This window comes from Mus musculus, chromosome 13 (assembly GCF_000001635.26).
Source record: "Mus musculus strain C57BL/6J chromosome 13, GRCm38.p6 C57BL/6J".
In the NCBI taxonomy this organism is placed as follows: domain Eukaryota; kingdom Metazoa; phylum Chordata; class Mammalia; order Rodentia; family Muridae; genus Mus; species Mus musculus.
The window spans coordinates 111,678,497-111,699,583 of record NC_000079.6 but is presented as its reverse complement, the minus strand read 5'-3'; the positions used below and the strand labels follow the sequence as shown (position 1 = coordinate 111,699,583).

The 21,087-nt window shown below is 45.3% G+C and overlaps 1 protein-coding gene across 7 annotated transcripts in view; it reads right to left on the bottom strand.

Annotated features, from left to right (window-relative positions):
* Mier3 (MIER family member 3) overlaps positions 1–13,511 on the bottom strand; it is a 32,524-nt gene extending 19,013 nt beyond the window's left edge. For 3 of the 7 annotated variants that reach the window (XR_382733.2, XM_006517615.2, XM_006517616.2), the window contains exons 1-3: positions 12,675–12,929; positions 11,732–11,756; positions 8,203–8,348 (exon numbers count right to left, since the gene is read on the bottom strand). Coding sequence is in view for 6 of the 7 variants with exons in the window: in XM_006517615.2 (XP_006517678.1) it covers positions 8,203–8,348; positions 11,732–11,756; positions 12,675–12,821 (318 nt within the window). In the remaining variant the exon portion in view is untranslated. Of the gene's footprint in view, positions 1–8,202; positions 8,349–11,731; positions 12,070–12,674; positions 12,930–13,229 lie in introns of those variants that run through there. The other 4 variants (XM_006517618.3, XM_030247238.1, NM_172593.3 and 1 more) reach the window with 4 other exon arrangements.
* Positions 13,512–21,087: the final 7,576 nt, after the last annotated feature.

Here is a 21,087-nt window from a genome sequence, read left to right as displayed (position 1 = left end):
AGCAAGCTGCGCCTCTCATAGAACAGCTAATCTACGAGCAAGCCACAAAGGAGTGCCGAGCGGCCATAGCCCCAAGAAAGAACAAAGGCTTACAAGACTGGCTCAGGGTCTGTCGAGAGCTTGGGGGACCTCTCACCAATGCAGGCTTAGCGGCCGCCATCCTCCAATCTCAGAACCGCTCCATGAGCGGAAATGATCAGAGGACATGTTTTAATTGCGGAAAGCCTGGGCATTTTAAGAAAGATTGCAGAGCTCCAGATAAACAGGGAGGGACTCTCACTCTTTGCTCTAAGTGTGGCAAGGGTTATCATAGAGCTGACCAGTGTCGCTCTGTGAGGGATATAAAGGGCAGAATTCTTCCCCCACCTGATAGTCAATCAACTGATGTGCCAAAAAACGGGTCATCGGGCCCTCGGTCCCAGGGCCCTCAAAGATATGGGAACCGGTTTGTCAGGACCCAGGAAGCAGTCAGAGAGGCGACCCAGGAAGACCCACAAGGGTGGACCTGCGTGCCGCCTCCGACTTCCTATTAATGCCTCAAATGAGTATTCAGCCGGTGCCGGTGGAGCCTATACCATCCTTGCCCCCGGGAACCATGGGCCTTATTCTCGGCCGAGGTTCACTCACCTTGCAGGGCTTAGTAGTCCACCCTGGAGTTATGGATTGTCAACATTCCCCTGAAATACAGGTCCTGTGCTCAAGCCCTAAAGGCGTTTTTTCTATTAGTAAAGGAGATAGGATAGCTCAGCTGCTGCTCCTCCCTGATAATACCAGGGAGAAATTTGCAGGACCTGAGATAAAGAAAATGGGCTCCTCAGGAAATGATTCTGCCTATTTGGTTGTATCTTTAAATGATAGACCTAAGCTCCGCCTTAAGATTAATGGAAAAGAGTTTGAAGGCATCCTTGATACCGGAGCAGATAAAAGTATAATTTCTACACATTGGTGGCCCAAAGCATGGCCCACCACAGAGTCATCTCATTCATTACAGGGCCTAGGTTATCAATCATGTCCCACTATAAGCTCCGTTGCCTTGACGTGGGAATCCTCTGAAGGGCAGCAAGGGAAATTCATACCTTATGTGCTCCCACTCCCGGTTAACCTCTGGGGAAGGGATATTATGCAGCATTTGGGCCTTATTTTGTCCAATGAAAACGCCCCATCAGGAGGGTATTCAGCTAAAGCAAAAAATATCATGGCAAAGATGGGTTATAAAGAAGGAAAAGGGTTAGGACATCAAGAACAGGGAAGGATAGAGCCCATCTCACCTAATGGAAACCAAGACAGACAGGGTCTGGGTTTTCCTTAGCGGCCATTGGGGCAGCACGACCCATACCATGGAAAACAGGGGACCCAGTGTGGGTTCCTCAATGGCACCTATCCTCTGAAAAACTAGAAGCTGTGATTCAACTGGTAGAGGAACAATTAAAATTAGGCCATATTGAACCCTCTACCTCACCTTGGAATACTCCAATTTTTGTAATTAAGAAAAAGTCAGGAAAGTGGAGACTGCTCCATGACCTCAGAGCCATTAATGAGCAAATGAACTTATTTGGCCCAGTACAGAGGGGTCTCCCTGTACTTTCCGCCTTACCACGTGGCTGGAATTTAATTATTATAGATATTAAAGATTGTTTCTTTTCTATACCTTTGTGTCCAAGGGATAGGCCCAGATTTGCCTTTACCATCCCCTCTATTAATCACATGGAACCTGATAAGAGGTATCAATGGAAGGTCTTACCACAGGGAATGTCCAATAGTCCTACTATGTGCCAACTTTATGTGCAAGAAGCTCTTTTGCCAGTGAGGGAACAATTCCCCTCTTTAATTTTGCTCCTTTACATGGATGACATCCTCCTGTGCCATAAAGACCTTACCATGCTACAAAAGGCATATCCTTTTCTACTTAAAACTTTAAGTCAGTGGGGTTTACAGATAGCCACAGAAAAGGTCCAAATTTCTGATACAGGACAATTCTTGGGCTCTGTGGTGTCCCCAGATAAGATTGTGCCCCAAAAGGTAGAGATAAGAAGAGATCACCTCCATACCTTAAATGATTTTCAAAAGCTGTTGGGAGATATTAATTGGCTTAGACCTTTTTTAAAGATTCCTTCCGCTGAGTTAAGGCCTTTGTTTAGTATTTTAGAAGGAGATCCTCATATCTCCTCCCCTAGGACTCTTACTCTAGCTGCTAACCAGGCCTTACAAAAAGTGGAAAAGGCCTTACAGAATGCACAATTACAACGTATTGAGGATTCGCAGCCTTTCAGTTTGTGTGTCTTTAAGACAGCACAATTGCCAACTGCAGTTTTGTGGCAGAATGGGCCATTGTTGTGGATCCATCCAAACGTATCCCCAGCTAAAATAATAGATTGGTATCCTGATGCAATTGCACAGCTTGCCCTTAAAGGCCTAAAAGCAGCAATCACCCACTTTGGGCAAAGTCCATATCTTTTAATTGTACCTTATACCGCTGCACAGGTTCAAACCTTGGCAGCCACATCTAATGATTGGGCAGTTTTAGTTACCTCCTTTTCAGGAAAAATAGATAACCATTATCCAAAGCATCCAATCTTACAGTTTGCCCAAAATCAATCTGTTGTGTTTCCACAAATAACAGTAAGAAACCCACTTAAAAATGGGATTGTGGTATATACTGATGGATCAAAAACTGGCATAGGTGCCTATGTGGCTAATGGTAAAGTGGTATCCAAACAATATAATGAAAATTCACCGCAAGTGGTAGAATGTTTAGTGGTCTTAGAAGTTTTAAAAACCTTTTTAGAACCCCTTAATATTGTGTCAGATTCCTGTTATGTGGTAAATGCAGTAAATCTTTTAGAAGTGGCTGGAGTGATTAAGCCTTCCAGTAGAGTTGCCAATATTTTTCAGCAGATACAATTAGTTTTGTTATCTAGAAGATCTCCTGTTTATATTACTCATGTTAGAGCCCATTCAGGCCTACCTGGCCCCATGGCTCTGGGAAATGATTTGGCAGATAAGGCCACTAAAGTGGTGGCTGCTGCCCTATCATCCCCGGTAGAGGCTGCAAGAAATTTTCATAACAATTTTCATGTGACGGCTGAAACATTACGCAGTCGTTTCTCCTTGACAAGAAAAGAAGCCCGTGACATTGTTACTCAATGTCAAAGCTGCTGTGAGTTCTTGCCAGTTCCTCATGTGGGAATTAACCCACGCGGTATTCGACCTCTACAGGTCTGGCAAATGGATGTTACACATGTTTCTTCCTTTGGAAAACTTCAATATCTCCATGTGTCCATTGACACATGTTCTGGCATCATGTTTGCCTCTCCGTTAACTGGAGAAAAAGCCTCACATGTGATTCAACATTGTCTTGAGGCATGGAGTGCTTGGGGGAAACCCAGACTCCTTAAGACTGATAATGGACCAGCTTATACGTCTCAAAAATTCCAGCAGTTCTGCCGTCAGATGGACGTAACCCACCTGACTGGACTTCCATACAACCCTCAAGGACAGGGTATTGTTGAGCGTGCGCATCGCACCCTCAAAGCCTATCTTATAAAACAGAAGAGGGGAACTTTTGAGGAGACTGTACCCCGAGCACCAAGAGTGTCGGTGTCTTTGGCACTCTTTACACTCAATTTTTTAAATATTGATGCTCATGGCCATACTGCGGCTGAACGTCATTGTTCAGAGCCAGATAGGCCCAATGAGATGGTTAAATGGAAAAATGTCCTTGATAATAAATGGTATGGCCCGGATCCTATCTTGATAAGATCCAGGGGAGCTATCTGTGTTTTCCCACAGAATGAAGACAACCCATTTTGGGTACCAGAAAGACTCACCCGAAAAATCCAGACTGACCAAGGGAATACTAATGTCCCTCGTCTTGGTGATGTCCAGGGCGTCAATAATAAAGAGAGAGCAGCGTTGGGGGATAATGTCGACATTTCCACTCCCAATGACGGTGATGTATAATGCTCAAGTATTCTCCTGCTTTTTTACCACTAACTAGGAACTGGGTTTGGCCTTAATTCAGACAGCCTTGGCTCTGTCTGGACAGGTCCAGACAACTGACACCATTAACACTTTGTCAGCCTCAGTGACTACAGTCATAGATGAACAGGCCTCAGCTAATGTCAAGATACAGAGAGGTCTCATGCTGGTTAATCAACTCATAGATCTTGTCCAGATACAACTAGATGTATGACAAATAACTCAGCAGGGATGTGAACAAAAGTTTCTGGGATTGTGTGTTATTTCCATTCAGTATGTTAAATTTACTAGGGCAGCTAATTTGTCAAAAAGTCTTTTTCAGTATATGTTACAGAATTGGATGGCTGAATTTGAACAGATCCTTCGGGAATTGAGACTTCAGGTCAACTCCACGCGCTTGGACCTGTCCCTGACCAAAGGATTACCCAATTGGATCTCCTCAGCATTTTCCTTCTTTAAAAAAATTGGGTGGGATTAATATTATTTGGAGATACACTTTGCTGTGGATTAGTGTTGCTTCTTTGATTGGTCTGTAAGCTTAAGGCCCAAATTAGGAGAGACAAGGTGGTTATTGCCCAGGCGCTTGCAGGACTAGAACATGGAGCTCCCCCTGATATATGGTTATCTATGCTTAGGCAATAGGTCGCTGGCCACTCAGCTCTTATATCCCATGAGGCTAGACTCATTGCACGGGATAGAGTGAGTGTGCTTCAGCAGCCCGAGAGAGTTGCAAGGCTAAGCACTGCAATGGAAAGGCTCTGCGGCATATATGAGCCTATTCTAGGGAGACATGTCATCTTTCATGAAGGTTCAGTGTCCTAGTTCCCTTCCCCCAGGCAAAACGACACGGGAGCAGGTCAGGGTTGCTCTGGGTAAAAGCCTGTAAGCCTAAGAGCTAATCCTGTACATGGCTCCTTTACCTACACACTGGGGATTTGACCTCTATCTCCACTCTCATTAATATGGGTGGCCTATTTGCTCTTATTAAAAGAAAAAGGGGGAGATGTTGGGAGCCGCCCCCACATTCGCCGTTACAAGATGGCGCTGACAGCTGTGTTCTAAGTGGTAAACAAATAATCTGCGCATGTGCCAAGGGTATCTTATGACTACTTGTGCTCTGCCTTCCCCGTGACGTCAACTCGGCCGATGGGCTGCAGCCAATCAGGGAGTGACACGTCCGAGGCGAAGGAGAATGCTCCTTAAGAGGGACGGGGTTTCGTTTTCTCTCTCTCTTGCTTCTCTCTCTCTTGCTTCTTGCTCTCTTGCTTCCTGCACCCTGGCTCCTGAAGATGTAAGAAATAAAGCTTTGCCGCAGAAGATTCTGGTCTGTGGTGTTCTTCCTGGCCGGTCGTGAGAACGCGTCTAATAACACCAAATGGGAGACATACTTGACAACTTTATAAAAAAGAATAGGATATAACTCAGCGCTTGGGAGATGGATCCCAGATGTGAGACGGGCCTGGGCTCTACAGTAAGATCCTAGCTCAAATCGTCGGTAAGTAGAATAAACTGAGGGCAAAAGGGGGATATATGGATTCCTGAGAGATGAGGCATATACTTCTAGGATAGGAAGGCTGAAAAGAATAGAAAAAAATCAGAGGTGGGGAAGAGGCAAGAGGTTCTTGGTTCTTCATTAAAAACACCATTATTAAACAAAGTAGAAAAGATGGCAGACAGTCTTCCTTTTGGGGTTGATGGAGATCACTGCTGGGAAGGCACTGGACTTCATTTTCCAAAATGAACTTGATTAAAACCTAGTAATAGTAGTGTTTTCATACTTTCCCCCTCAAAACTGAGTTACCAAGGCCCAAGGTCACCTGCAATGGCCAGTTCAGCTGACAAATTCCACCAATCATGCTAGGGACAGATTTTTCTCCCCTCTCGTTGGATGTATTTAACTTTAAGGCACAGCTGTATTTATCAATGAGCTGCTTTATGGTGGGAGAGTGCGCATGAGGAAAGCAGAGTGCATATATAATTTAGTCACAGGGCACGCTGACTGCAGATCACCTTGGTAAACTACCCAGCCCATTACACCTCCACCTCTGTCTGTAAGAAAGGAAAATACCATTATTTTAATCTGATGCTCATGTTAGAAATTAGGATACACACTACTACCAACCACATGTTCATCTGGGTTATTTCTTATCCAATGGGACATTTTACTGTCAGTAACGGGGAAATGAGTTAACACTCTCCTGGCATGCATGATGCACTGCTGGGTAGGTGAATCAAGACTGTGATGCAAGCCAGGCGTGGTGGCGCACGCCTTTAATCCCAGCACTTGGGTGGCAGAGGCAGGTGGATTTCTGAGTTCGAGGCCAGCCTGGTCTACAAAGTGAGTTCCAGGACAGCCAGGGCTACACAGAGAAACCTTGTCTGGAAACAAACAAGGACTGTGATGCAGATCACATTCAGTACCTAATACAGTATTCCTGAGACTCTCCAAAACAACGAATACGCAATCTTTACATCTATAATCTTTAATCTTCCACAAAACCTAGTGGAAAGGATGATTTAAAGTTTCTTATTTAAACTTCTAAGTTTTTAGACAATTTAATAACAACCTTTTTAAGAGCTACATCTAAATCTAGAACTACTAAATTAAAATCTCAAAAAGCAGTTATGTGAAAAAAACAAAATTTATAAAGCTTATGATAAAGCCTTACTTTGCTAGAACTAAAATAATAAGTAAATTCCGGCCACACAATCTAAAAGTCACAGAAGAAAAGCTAATTTTGCATCTCTATTCTTCTTTTCCACACCACATAAGCATGACGGCCAAAAATTTGTAAGCACTAAATTACATTCATAGACAACACTCTAATTAGTATAAAAATAAAAACTTCTAATTTTTGAAAATGAACATTAATATCCTATCCCTGCAACTGTTGAAATACAGCAATGCCTAAATTGTAGTTTCAATAAAGATCAATATATTAAATTACATAGAAACATCAAAATATAAACTTTCTGCAAGCTTTACCCTTTCTTTTATTCGTTTTTGTGTTTTATTAAATAGCAATAAATAGAGACAGCTACACTTTACTGAAGAAAGAACCACTACTCAGGATGTAGCAGGAACATTTGGTCTCCTGTCAAATGCACACTAGAAAAAAACTAGCCATCTCAGTTTTCAGAAAAATTTAAAGATCATTATATTCTGCCAAGAAGCAGAACCATCTAGAGACACCGATACATAACTTTTCTAAATGTAGAAATTCAGAGGTGGGTGATACAATGCAATTATCAGCAGATACATAGAAAGAAAAACTACATATTTTTAGGCTGGCCTAGAGCCCATTATATAGCTCAGGCTGGCCTTGAACTCATGATCGCGCTGAAATGCTAGGAATGCTAGGAATAAAGAGGCATGAGCCACCACTTCTGTCTTTGGAGATACTTTTTAAATGAATAAACCTAATCATAATTACCATGGATTAATTAATCATGTGAATGAAGGTGCTTCCAAAACTTCAGGTGTAGTGGAGCAGCCTGAGAGAGCAGGCCGTGAAGACGGTTTCCCTGTACGCTACTAGGAAGAAATGACTACTGTACTGTTTATGTTTGCACTCTTTAAAAAAACCCAAAAGCACAAGAGTGGTGGGAACTCCAACAATTGATACTCTTGGCTATTATTCCTGAAGGCTTTTGTTCCTGTGAGCTCATCAGAAATTTTCAAATGGGGTTAACTTACAGACAGTGGAATCCTCCAGCTTTCCAAGGTGACCCTTTGCAAGAAGACTTCTGCTATAGGCCTAGTGCAAGGGAAGGCTTAAAATGCAGTTCATTTGAATTTATATTGACTTTGGACTTAAGAAGTTGTGAACGGCACTCAATCCAGAATGTTTGGAAAAGATGACTGGAGGGTGCAAACGGAATATTGCCAATTTACATTTGAAAGTACAGTAAAATCTGTTCAGTGTCTTAATAGCATCTAAGTTTCTTAGGAAGGAAAAGATTTCCCTACTCTGCTACAGGACTAAGTTAAGCTCAAGGCTGACCCTCACTGTTCTTGGATAAGGTAAAAAATGACGCTAACAGATAAATAATGAACATGTTCTGACTATACTATTCTCAAAATAATGAGGAAATCTGTAATATTAGGTTCGAAAAAATAAAAAGGTGCATAAAATAGTTCAGAAAGGTTCCAGAAGAAGTTACGATAAAATGTCTAAGTCTTTACCAAAGTGTGGGTGTTCTAATGCTACAGGAAGCCTTTACCTTCTCTAAGTCTTCAATTTCAGAGCTGAAGTTCTTCCCGTCGTCCATCAACTCTTCTTCCTCTAGAGTTCTTTCATCATCATAGTCATGAACTAGCATCTCAGCAGTGGGGTCAAAGTCATGGTCCTCAGAAGACAAAGACCCAACTGCAAGGAAACATACACCCGCCGCAAGGCCAGTTACGAACAAAGAAAAACGTCTGCTGCTCTTCCAGATGCTTTTGATATTTATATGTGAATTTTATTAAATGAATTTGCTATCCACTTTATGGGTTGTAAAGTAAAACTATATATGGTCTTGAAAAAGATATCTAAACCAGCAAAAGAACAAGGTAGAGTATTCACAAACACTTTTACGGGCGTCCAGACCATGAAAAGAACAAGGTATAGTATTTACACTTTATAGGCATCCATACCATGGAAAAGGAAACATGTAATCCTAACAAAATTACTTCAATGGCATGTTCTGAAGCGGAAAAATCAAAATTCTTACTAGTTATAATTTCCTTAAAATAGCAAGAGCTAGCTGGGCACACAGCAATGTGGCACAATGCCTGTCTGGATTACATGGGCTCCTGGGTTCAAGTCCTAGTACAGCCAAAAGACAAGCCAAATGACCAAACATCAGAAGTTCCAGGAATGGGAGACTTCCAGAAAAGAGTCAACAAACTAACATTAACATTTCAGAAGAGATTATATATTTTACATTAATTATAACCCTAAACAGACACAAATTCAATAGAAAATTGGCTTTTAAGACAAATACTTCTATGAAGCAGCTATATATAACAATTAAGTTTGTTTATTTGTTTGTTTGTTTGTTTGTTTGTGAGACAGGGTTTCTCTCTCTGTATAGCCCTGGCTGTCCTGGAACTCACTTTGTAACCAGGCTGGCCTCGAACTCAGAAATCTGCCTGCCTCTGCCTCCCAAGTTCTGGGATTAAAGGCGTGCGCCACCATTGCCCAGCAATTCTAAGATTTTTAAAAGCAATCTAGAACATGGATTTGCACTTTTAATGCTTGTCTGATTCTGAGGAATTTTAAGATCTGAATAAAGTGATTCTATGGTGGCGCACACCTTTAATCCCAGAACTTGGGAGGCAGAGGCAGATGGATTTCTGAGTTCAAGGACAGCCTGGTCTACAGAGTGAGTTCCAGGACAGCCAGGGCTGCACAGAGAAACCCTGTCTCGAAAAACAAACCAAACAAACAAACGTCTTAGATTTATGGGAAGGTAACACAAAAAATTCTATCTGTAGGTTTTGGAAGACATCCCACGGCCAAGTTGCTACTGTCAGTACAAACTTGTTTAATACCATAGTTTTAAGAATGTAATCAACTAGTTCAAAAATAAGTAAATAAATCGGATCTTCTGCTCCCAGAGAATGAGACAAGCTCAGGGGAACACAGGCCTCCCTCCCTGCCTGCCTCCATTGGTTTTACGCTAGGACTGAATGCAATGGGACCAGTGAAGCTCAGAGCTTGGGAAGAGGGATCCTGAGACCCAAGGGTGTGGCCAGGTATACGGAAGAATATTCAACAGTTTGCTCTGTTTTTAAGAAAGCTATTACTCGTTTAAAATTTCTAACATTTAAGGGCCATGCGAGATCATTACCAAAACAGTGAACTAGGCCCAAATGTTCTCATGGTGGAGAGGTTCCAACTACAGTTCCATGTTTCTGAGTTCAGAGAATTATATGCATTAGCCCACTCCTATTCCCACAAATACAAATTTCCACTTCCATAAGACTTGCAAGGTTTTGTTATTTCTTTAAAGCTAAAAAAAAATAGTATATGCTCATTTTTGTTGAAATAGATATTGCTTTTAGAGAATGAAATATTTACTCATTAGCTCAAAACCAGAACACCACCTTTATAAGTTTTCTTTCCTGAGAAACATCTGTGGTATGCCAGTGTCGAGGATAAAACAGAAGGCCCTGAACTCCTGGCTTTGTGACTTGAGACTTGAAGCAGGCCATTCAAAATTCCTAGGTCTAGCTTGGGTTTTCATTTGTAAAATACACAGGGCTAAAGGCAATGATCTGTGAGTCCCTTCCAGATCTAAAATTCTCTCTATTGACTAAGTCATTAAAAACTAAGTGTCTGCTTAGATACTAAAGCCACACTGCCTTTTGGATTTTTATTGAAATTGCAACTTCTTACAGATAATGATGCAAAATGGAAAATTATATTATCATGTTCAAATCATGTATATAAATATTCTTTCCCTGAACTTGTGTCATAAGAGCTGCTTGTCTCAAAGTTAGGAAAAATTTAAAAACACTTGTACAGATGTCCACAATGATTTTACAATCACATAATCATTCTATTATTTTACCTCCTTAAAAGATACCTAAATAGGTCTTTGAAAGTTAGCTAAATACAAAAAGTAAGACTGCAAGGTAAGTAAGTGGCTTGGTCTCTCTAAAGCAGCATGTAAAGAAATTCTGCAGGCCGGGCGTGGTGGCGCACGCCTTTAATCCCAGCACTCGGGAGGCAGGCGGATTTCTGAGTTTGAGGGCAGCCTGGTCTACAGAGTGAGTTCCAGGACAGCTAAACCAGAGAAACCCTGTGTGTGTGTGTGTGTGTGTGTGTGTGTGTGTGTGTGTGTGTGTGTGTGTGTGTGTGGCGGGGGTCATCTGGAGTGAGCCCGGGGATAATGGCAGAGAACTTGCTTAGCCCTTGGTAGTCCCTATACAAAAAAGGGGGAAAATTAAGCATAGACTCCATTATGCTGGGTGACTCTTTGCAAAACAATTCTAATTGCCTCCAAGTACAATAAAGGGGTTGGAGAATTCCAGAGGCACTTTTCTGGAACAAGTGGGACAAGGCAGCTAGAGAAAGTTTGAGAACCTAAAACAGTTTAGCAGATAAGGAGAGAGAGAGAAAGACTACAACCTCCCTCCCATGTAGGCACACCCGCGCAGATTCCGTGGACTCCTTTTATTGGATCCTCAATATATTTTCTGGCTTCTGTACTAGGTAAGCTAACCATATTAATACGTCTCTGTGCAAAACCAGGAAGACACACATTGCTTTTTTCCTTTATTATTAAGGTAGCTTTACCTAACCCAATTTTCAGTTTAAATATAACAGACACTTGAGAGCCATAGTAAAGAAAAATGGAGTTAAAAGCTAATAATCCAAGTTGCCCCAAGTTCTGACAAGTTAAAAGGACAATTTATTTTTAATAAATAAAAATAAAACAAGCTGTTAATTTGTAGAAGGTTGATTTGGGATTCATTATTTCCAGCTTAGAGTCAAACAATAAAAAAAGTTATGTGAGAATAAAAGACTTTGTAATAAGGTTTCTGGGGTACTTTTTCCACCGTGCACTGAGCACAACTATTCCCTCCTCTCTAACAACGTAAAACTACATTGGAATTCTTTAAGATCCAAATGATGAAAAAATATAGCAGGGTACATTTCTGTGGTTGTACAGAGAATCCTTTTACCAGCCAATCCTATCTCCCTCTGGGACAACCCCCCCGACCCCCGACCCCCGGAAGAGGTAAGAAAATTGAACAAACCTGGGCTCGAACTTCCAAAGGAAGCCTGGGAGAGTGAGAGAGAGAAAAGAAAACTGTGAGGTTGAATCCTGTAGCAAGGAAAAGGAGGCAGCGCAGGCAACAGGGCGCAGAGGGGGCGGAGCCGAGCGCTCCCAGGCAGCTGCCAAAAAGTGCAAGACGTAGCTTCGCTCCAATCGCTCCCGGCCCCTTTCGGGCCCCCTCTTGGCTGCCTCGCCTTCCTCCCCAAGTCCCCAGTGTACAAACTCGCAGACTCCGGACGAGGGCTGGAGTTGAAACGGGCAACTCCGAGACACCGTTTAGAGCTCGGCAAGTTACAAAGCCGGGAAGCCGAAGCCAGAGCTTACCCGGCTCGCAGCATCAATCCTTCATCCCGGGCATCTCACGAGTCCCCCGACTACAGCAGCTCACCCAGCTCTCCGCTGGCCCTAGAGCAACTCCTCGAAACGCAACCCCGTCCCCTAGGAGGGTCTCACCCTCTGAGACACACACACACAGCCTGCCCTTGGAGTGCGCGGGCGCCCCAACTCCAGGGTTTGTCGACTGCCCCAAGCGTAGGCCAGCTCGACCCTGACACTGGTCCCCAACCCAACGCGGGAGCACCCTCCCGCCCCCACCTCCCCACCCCCACCCACCAGCCGCTGAGGTCGGAGGAGCCGCGACCACTGAGTCTGGGACCAGCCGGGTCCTCCCCCGGGGGAGCGGTCGGTCCCCGGCCCGCCAGCTCGGCCCTAGCACACACAGCTCGCTCCTGCCCAGCCCCGGTGCTCCCATCACGCCGCCCCCTCCCCCAGCTTGCCCGTCCCAGGGGAGCCCGGTGCCCGGCAGCCCGGGTCGCCCGGTGCCCCCCCCCCCAAGTCCGGCCCGGGGTAAAGAGACTCTCGGGCCGCTCGGCGGGCGAGGGCGTCGAGGTGTGGGTCGGTCTCTGCGCCCGGGGACGCCGCACCTCGCAGGCTTCGGGGTAGAGAGTCCCGCTCCGCTCCCGCTGGCCTCGGAGCCCCCGGTCAGGAGAGGCGGCGGGCGGCCGGATTGCCGAGGGCCGGGTCGGCTCACTCCGGCGGGGCAGTGGCGCAGCCCGCTCTCCGCGCTGCATTCCAGCCGCCGACCGAGGATCGGCCGCTCTCCACCCACCCCGATCCCGGGAGGAGGCGCCGAGCGAACGGCGGCCCGCGTCAGCCGCCCCGGCCACGGCCCGGAGGCTACCCCGGCCCGAGGCTCGCCGCCGCCGCCCTCCGCCGCCCGGCCCCGCCGCCCGGCCCGGCCGGGGTCGGAGCCGCCGCGGCCTAGTCCCGAAGGGAGACCGCTCCCGCGCCCGCTCCCGCCCCTCCGGCAGCCTCGCCGCGCCTCGCCGCCGCCCCGCGCCCCCCATCCCCCGTCGCCGCCGCGCCGCCTTCCGAGGACCCGCGGGAGGAGCCGTGGCTCTCGGGCCGGCTGCGGGGCTTCGGAGGGCCGCCCGGCTCCCGCTCCAGCACGGCCGCCGCTGCCCGGTTTCTCCGCTCACCTCCGCCATATTGGTACCTTTAGGGCGAACGAGCAGCGCCGAGCCCAGTCCCCGGATGGGGCGCCTGAGCCAATCGCAGCCGCCGCCGCCGCTGCCGCCGCCGCGGCCCGCCAGGCACCCGCCCGGAGGCAGAGGCGGCTCGGCCCCTTATAGGGCAGGCCGGCCCGCGACGCCCCCGGCCCGCTCGCACACCCACGCCGTCCGGCGCTCCCGCGGCCGCCGCTCCTGCACGCGCCCGCCCCGCGCGCCCACGGCGCTCTGCCCCGGCTGGAGTAAAGTTCCAGCTGAACTGCGGGCGAGCGCGGGGACCGGCCGGTGGGTGCGGTGGGGGGGCCGGAGGGAGGGAGGGAGGGAGGGAGGGCGAGCCCGGGGCGGGGGAGGAAGGAGGGTGGCGGGAGACTCGGAGGAGGACTCGACGGACTTTCCCGAAGTGAGAAGAGTACGCGATGGCAAGTGAGCGAGCCGCTGATGGGCAAAAGAGGAGAGAGACCCGGACAGGAAGCAGGACGGCTAGGCACCTGCAGGAATGGAATGCGCATCGGCGTTCAGTGGCTTGGAGTGAACTGTGGAAGTAGACATTTGCCAGACAGGCTCTGGAAGATGATGGCAATTCAGAAGGCAGAAAGACTGACAGACGGAGCCAGACATGATGAGCGTGCTTGCGCGACATTCATAGCCTGTACACTTTTTTTTTTTTAAAGACCAGTTCTAGGAGTTATTAATCACAAATAGTCTAGAAGATGACCCGAAGATATACACTTGATAAACCTTTTAAAAAGCAGAGTGTCAAAGACCCTGAACCAAATTGCAAAAACTGCCTCTCACACCTACCTCGGGGGTAAATAAAAACAACATTGTTTGAGATTATACATACAATAAATGTGGTCTCCTGGATAAGTGGATACATGGAAGAGAGAGAGAGACTTAGCAGATGTATCTGTTTCTGCATAGGCTTCAAGAAATAATCCTGTGTATGAAAACAGATCCATGAGAAGATAATATACAAACAGGAAGGTGTGCTAAGACCTTACAGGGGCTTAGAGTGTCCGTGAAGACCAGAGCTCTCCTCCCAGATGCCTGCCAGGAGCTTGTAATAAATATTAATGGCAAAATGAGGTTTGCACTGTAGCTTCATAAATTTAAGCATTTTTAAGATGCTAAAACTTTTCATAACTTTAAACCTTAATTACACTGTTCAGGTTTGAGCCTAGGGTCTCCAATTCCCTCACTGGATGAGGATGGAGATGGGTTATGGGAAGAAGCAACGGTTACTTTTAAAGAGGATTACCAAGGCAAAAAAAAAAAAAAAATCAACCTAAAAACACGGGTAAAAGTTATTTATTCGTGGAAATTTTACAGAAGAAAAAAGTCACTCAACTTCAAAACATCCAAAAGACATGGAAAATTACACTTCCCCTACTGTGAATGATATCACAAACTTTTGTCCAATCAAATAACTCAAAAACAGGCTTGGCACATGTTGTCCCTACCATCTTCAACGAGGCGTTCAAAGTTGTAAAAGTTAAAAAACAAAACAAAACAAAAAACCCTGTGGCTTGAAATGGAGCAGAGTGACCAGGGTTAGTGAGGGGCAGTGCGCACCCACACCCTCTGATAAAGCCAGAAAGCACTGCTCAGCAGCTCGGCTCCAGCCAGGTAGCCAACAGCCTGCCCCTTATTTACATCATAAAAAAAAAAAAGTTTCATCCTACAAATTTATCACATCCTCACAAGTGTGGCCTTAGATTCTCCTGGCCAATTCTGAGAAATATATGGCCTTGCAGTTCTCCATGAACAGAGTAGTAAGGTTTCTTCAGGTTCTCTTGACATTTTGACAGCTTTGACGAATTGTATTGTATATAAGCAAAACTTGAAAAGGTAACCAGGGAGCCTGGGCTTAAATATTAGAGGTCTCAATTTTATCAAATCCATGAGCAAAATAACAAAATTTCAGAAAGCAGTCATGATAGAAATAGCAGCAGCTGCAACTTCTGCAAGTGTCTGTTTGCCTGGTTCTTAGAAACCTCATCAAACTCTCCACGAGTCTGGAAAGTCATTATCATACTCTCCAGTAGCAAGAGGTGCTTTTCCATCCACAGTTTGGGCAGAGCTCCAGCCGGTCTCCTTTATCACAGCCTGCACCAAGCTGGTGTAGGCTGCAGCTGCTTTGTCTCAGCATGGCCTAGAACGGTGGAGGCCTTTGCTGCCAGGGATGCCTGAACTTTAGGGTTGTTAAAATGGAGCCCTCTTTATAAACACGTTCACCTCTTCAATACCAGAGAAACTGTTCACCCCTAACTTCTTTAAGGAGAACTGCATTTTTTTTTTTTTAAATCATCTGTCAGTGGCTCCTTTCCCACCAATGCACAATTGGACCTACAGTTTTTTTCTGGTTCACGATCTTTCCTTTCATCTTGTTGGAGTAGAAATGGAGTCACACTGGGGACTAGGGGTTCATTTGGGGGAGGGGGGTTCTCAGGTAGACCAGCTGAGACAAAGCACACACAAGCCAGGACACGAGCCAGCAGCTCAAATTAGCAGATAAAGCAAACAGCTTTCCCACTGTTCATCACTAGAGAAAGACGTTTGCTACCCCACCTTCACCACCCCTATTCAATAAAGCTACATAGATGGATCTTTCATTCTTTTTAACAAGACTTCCAAGTGTTGGTTGGGATAAAATGTCCTTTCCTTCCCCTGACTTGAAATAAGTGTTTGTGTCATTGCTGCTTTACAGTACTTTGTCACTGAACAACAGGTGCCATTATATAGACGGTCCTACACGGGTGTCTATGACACAGACGTGCCTGCAGGTCAGACACTATATATAGGACCACCATGAAAGTCCATGTTCCCCAACGACTATGGGTAAAGTAATTCGTATAGGTGACAGATGGAGTGAGAACAAGGGAACTTAAAACTAAATAAACTAAATAACAGTACCCTGTATGAATCACAATGTACGAAGACTTCCAGTCATCTTTAGAAAAACATAAATGTAAAAACAGAGAAAGGGCGAACCAATGAAATTAACTGGACCAGGAGGCTGACACCATAGAGAAGATGGGGAATACAGATGCTGCAGGAGAGCATAGAGCATGACAGGTGCACTGGAAATGCTGCGGCTCCACACATTTCAACACCAACAGTAAGTAAAACTGGTTATTTGATCCTTGTCATCTTTGAGAAGATACATGGAAATTCTTCAGCAGAACAGATTGTCAGCATACTTTAAATGTCTTGCCCGGGCCATACATTAATAGTAATTTCGGGAGCCGGGCGTGGTGGCGCACGCCTTTAATCCCAGCACTCGGGAGACAGAGGCAGGCAGATTTCTGAGTTCAAGGCCAGCCTGGTCTACAGAGTGAGTTCCAGGACAGCCAGGGCTATACAGAGAAACCCTGTCTCAACCCCACCCCACCCCCACCCCCAAATAGTAATTTCGGGAAATACCCTCTTCCTTTGCCAGGGCTTCAAAAGCACTAGCCAGTTTTGTGACCTGTTTTGTGGAGTTTTCATCACGAAACTACTCTGAAAATGGTTTGTGGTAGCGTTACAATAATGCAATATCAATATTTAGCTGTCTAGAGACACCCTCTGACCCAAGGGAAAATAATGAGCTGCCCAAACTTTATGCCTCCAATTAAAAGTGCCTATCAGTCAAGCATAACCAACAAAGGAGTGAGGCTGACTGGTGTAGACAAAAGCCAGAGACAGCAAATGCAGACGTGGTCTATGCTGCCCGGCAGAATGGCAGCAAAGCCTCAACCAACTGGCTCTTGACCCGTGAAAAGGTGGAGCCAGAAGTTAAGTAAATCCCAGGAGCAGCTAAGAAGCAAATTTATGTGACGTTTCTTGTTTGGTTTTTTAAGTTTGTCAACTAAGAAAACAAAAAAGACTAGGTGCTGTGTATATACTTGTCTCAGCAAAAACGATCTTGACCCCAGGAGTCCAAAGCCCAAGTAATGTGGCAAAACTCAGTCTCAAAAAAACCAACCAGCCTGGCATGGTGGCACACTCCTTTAATCCCAGCACTCAGGAGGCAGAGGCAGGCAGATTTCTGAGTGTGAGGCCAGCCTGGTCTACAAAGTGAGTTCCAGGACAGCCAAGGCTACACAGAGAAACCCTATCTCGAAAAACCAAAAAAAGAAAAAAACAAAAACAACCAAAGTGCCAGGCAGTGGTGGCCCACGCCTTTAATTCCAGCACTTGGGAGACAGAAGCAGGTGAATTTCTGAGTTCGAGGCCAGCCTGGTCTACAGAGAGTTCCAGGACAGCCAGGGCTACACAGACAAACTGTGCCTTGAAAAAAAAACCAAACCAAACCAAACCAAACCAACCCAACCCAAACACCCGAAGCTTCTTGCTCTCTTGCTCTGTCTTCTTGTCCCTCAGTGCCCCTCTCTCCATGTGTTCATGGCCGGCCTCTACTGCTCTCTCTCTCTTTCTCTCTCTCTTTCTCTCTCTCTCACTCTCACGCTCTCTCTCTGCCTCTATTACCCTCTTAACTCCCCCCATGCCCTTAATAAACTCTATTCTATACTTAAAAAAAAAACAAAAAACAAATAAAAGGCACGGATAAGTATATCATGGTCATCCCATGACCTTCCAACATAAATCCATAAATTCTGGCCTGGGGGCTGGAGAGATGGCTCAACAGATAAGAGCACTGGCTGCTCTTCCAGAGGACCCAGGTTTAATTCCCAATATCCACGTGACAACTCACAACTGCACTCCAGTGCTGGGGATCTGATTCTTACAGACCTACATGCAGGCAAAACACCAACGCACATAAAAAACAAAAAACAAAACAAAACAAAAAAAACCCATAAAAGTCTGACGTAGGAAATCCACTAAAAGTTACCTCTTGCTAGGGGCTTATCTCAGTGGTAGAGGGGCTACATACCATATGCAAAGCCCTGAATTCTACCCCAGGACAATCCCCAACACCAAATCACCTCTCTGTAAGACTTTGAATAGATTATAATGATAGTAACTCAGGCCAGCACCAAGCCATGCTCCTTTCTTTGTTTTCTAACTGTATCTACTTCTCTAGAATTAGCCTGAACACTTCTTCTGGGAAGAGTGGTTCCATCTAAGGAGGTGAACTGACCATGATAAAGCTTTGCCTAATAAGAATTACCTACAAAAAAGAGTCACCGGACTTACGGAATGCCTCTCTGTATTGAGGAAAACTATTGGAATGACTTACCTTTTGCAGTCTCACTAACCCAATGACGGGCAGCTGTGAATGGCAATTTCGAGAATCTAGGAATTGCTCAGTCCCACCAGGTTCGGTGTTGTAGCTGGTTTCTGTATAACTGGAATCCTGAAGTAGCAGTTTCCAACAGACGTGCTGGCAGGTAAGTGCAAGCAGCTCAGGAAGAGCAAATCTTCGTCCTTACATAGGTCTCCAGCAGGTGTGGCTCAGATGAAAGGTGTGTATCACCACGCCTGGATCTGGGACTTGATTTGTTCAAGGCTGACCTTGTACTCAGAGACCTCCTTGCCCTAGTCTCCTGGGATTAAATGTGTGTACTACCTTACCTGGGCCTAAACTTTTCAAGGCCACCATGCCTCAAGATCTCCATATCAAGATCCAGGTCAGAAACCTGTTTCTTCTAGCCTCAAGATCTGGATCACAGGTGAGCCCTCCATTTCTGGATTGTAGTTCATTCCAGATGTAGTCAAGTTGACAACCAGGAATCCTCATTGCAATTTAATATGGTAAGTAAAAGAGGACTGTACACAGATTTTTTTTTTAAAGTCTTCTCGGATGAGGTAAAGGAGTATGGTCCACAGACATGAGCATTTCTCCAAGAATCAAGGCCATCAAAACAAGATTCATGGCCAGGCAGTGGTGGTGCACGCCTGTAATCCAGATTTCTGAGTTCGAGGCCAGCCTGGTCTACAGTGCGTTCCAGGACAGCCAGGACTGCACAGGGAAACTCTGTCTTGAAAAACCAACCAACCAAACAAACAAAAAACAAGATTCATTGAGCTGACATATCCTTATTAGTGGCTCCAATTCCATCTTCCACCTCCATAATTTTCCCTTTATTTAAGTGACATCCTCAACATAGATGTTTTTAACTTTATCTGATTGTGCTTGTATGAGTGTTTTACCTGCATGTATTTTGAATAACTCTTTCATGCCTGTCTCTGTCTCTGATCTGGAGTTAGGGAGGGTTGTAAGCCACAAAGTGGGTGCTGGAAGCTGAGATGAAGACTCCTGCAATAACAATGACTATTCCTAACAGCTGAGCCATCTCTCCAGCCCTCAAATATGTGTGTGTGTGCGCACGTGTGTGTTTTGAGACAGGGTTTCTCTGTGTAGCCCTGGTTGTCCTGGAACTCACTCTGTAGACCAGGCTGACCTCGAACTCAGAAATCCACCTGCCTCTGCCTTCCAAGTCCTGGGATTAAAGTCATGCACCATCACTGCCCAGGTGAAAATATTTCAATAACTGTGCTTCCCCTCACAAATTCAAGTTGATATCCCTTTTAATTTGTGTTTGTGTGTTTCTGTGCATGCACACATGTGTATCCTTGCTTGTCTGTCTGTGTACCATGTATGTGCAGGTACCCATACAGACCAGAAAAGGATGTTGAATCCCCAGGAACCAGAGCCATAGTCCATTTTCATATGTTCTATGTGGTTACTTGGAACTGAACCCAGGTCCTCTGCAAGAGTAGCAAATTCTCTAACTTTCAAAGAAAAGCACACAGCGTGGGCTCACCTGTGTGCATGGGGTGGGGTGGTGGTGTGTGTGTCGTGGACATGGAAACTGAGTCATTACAAAGGAAAACATCTTGGGTAGTAGAGAGAAAGGGTTAGGGATTCTATCTGATAAAAGGCATATGGAGGGACTGCTTTGGAGAAGGAAGGGGACCAGTGGGCATAGGGACACGGGTGACAGCTGTGGGGGTATGCATGAGTGAGAACTAAGTGCAATGACACAAATCTACAAACTATGGAATAACAGAACACATTTACAGGCTGACCTGAAACACTGTTTCTTCTTTGACATTAGGAAACTTTACCCAATTCTCTTCTCTTTGAACATCCATTCCCAATCCATTCTAAACAAGCACACTATGATTTATGTTGCAGAAATCTTTTTCTGATATATTACTTTCTTTGCAGCAGAAAATCCCTGAGTTGACCGTCAAGATTAATTTTCTCCAGATTGTGTTATCAGTCTAATTATTATCAATTTGCCATTTATCAAAACAATATATGTGTGTTATATTTTCATTAAAGCTTATTGAACAAAATTACACTGAAGTCAATCTCTCAATTGGGCGAACAGCATCTTTGAACACTAATGCATGTCTTTGTTACTGAATGATGCTTAACTCTAGAATAAAAATTTAGTGTCAACTGTATTCTTAGCCTTTATACAGTATAACCTTTGGAAAAGGATATTTATAAAAATGCAGAGCTTGAAGAGGGTGCTATCAGTAAATCATCACTTGAATTCTGAAATCTTTTATTTGCTTCCTGGGTTTGTTTGTTTCTTTGTGTTTGTTGTTGTTTTGTTTTGTTTGGTTGGTTGGTTTTAGTTTTGGTTTTTTGAGACAAGGTTTCCCTGTATAGCCCTGGCTGTCCTGGAACTCACTCTGTAGACCAGGCTGGCTTCAAACTCAGAAATCTGCCTGCCTCTGCCTCTCAAGTGCTGGAATTAAAGGCGTGCGCCACCACTGCCAGGCTCTTGTTTTGTTTTTCAAGACAAGGCTTCTCTGTGTAGCCTGAGCTATCCTGAAACTCAGTTTGTAGACCAGGGTGGGCTCAAACTCAGAGATCCACCTGGCTCTGCCTCCTGAAGGTTTGGGATTAAAGGCGTGTGCCACTACT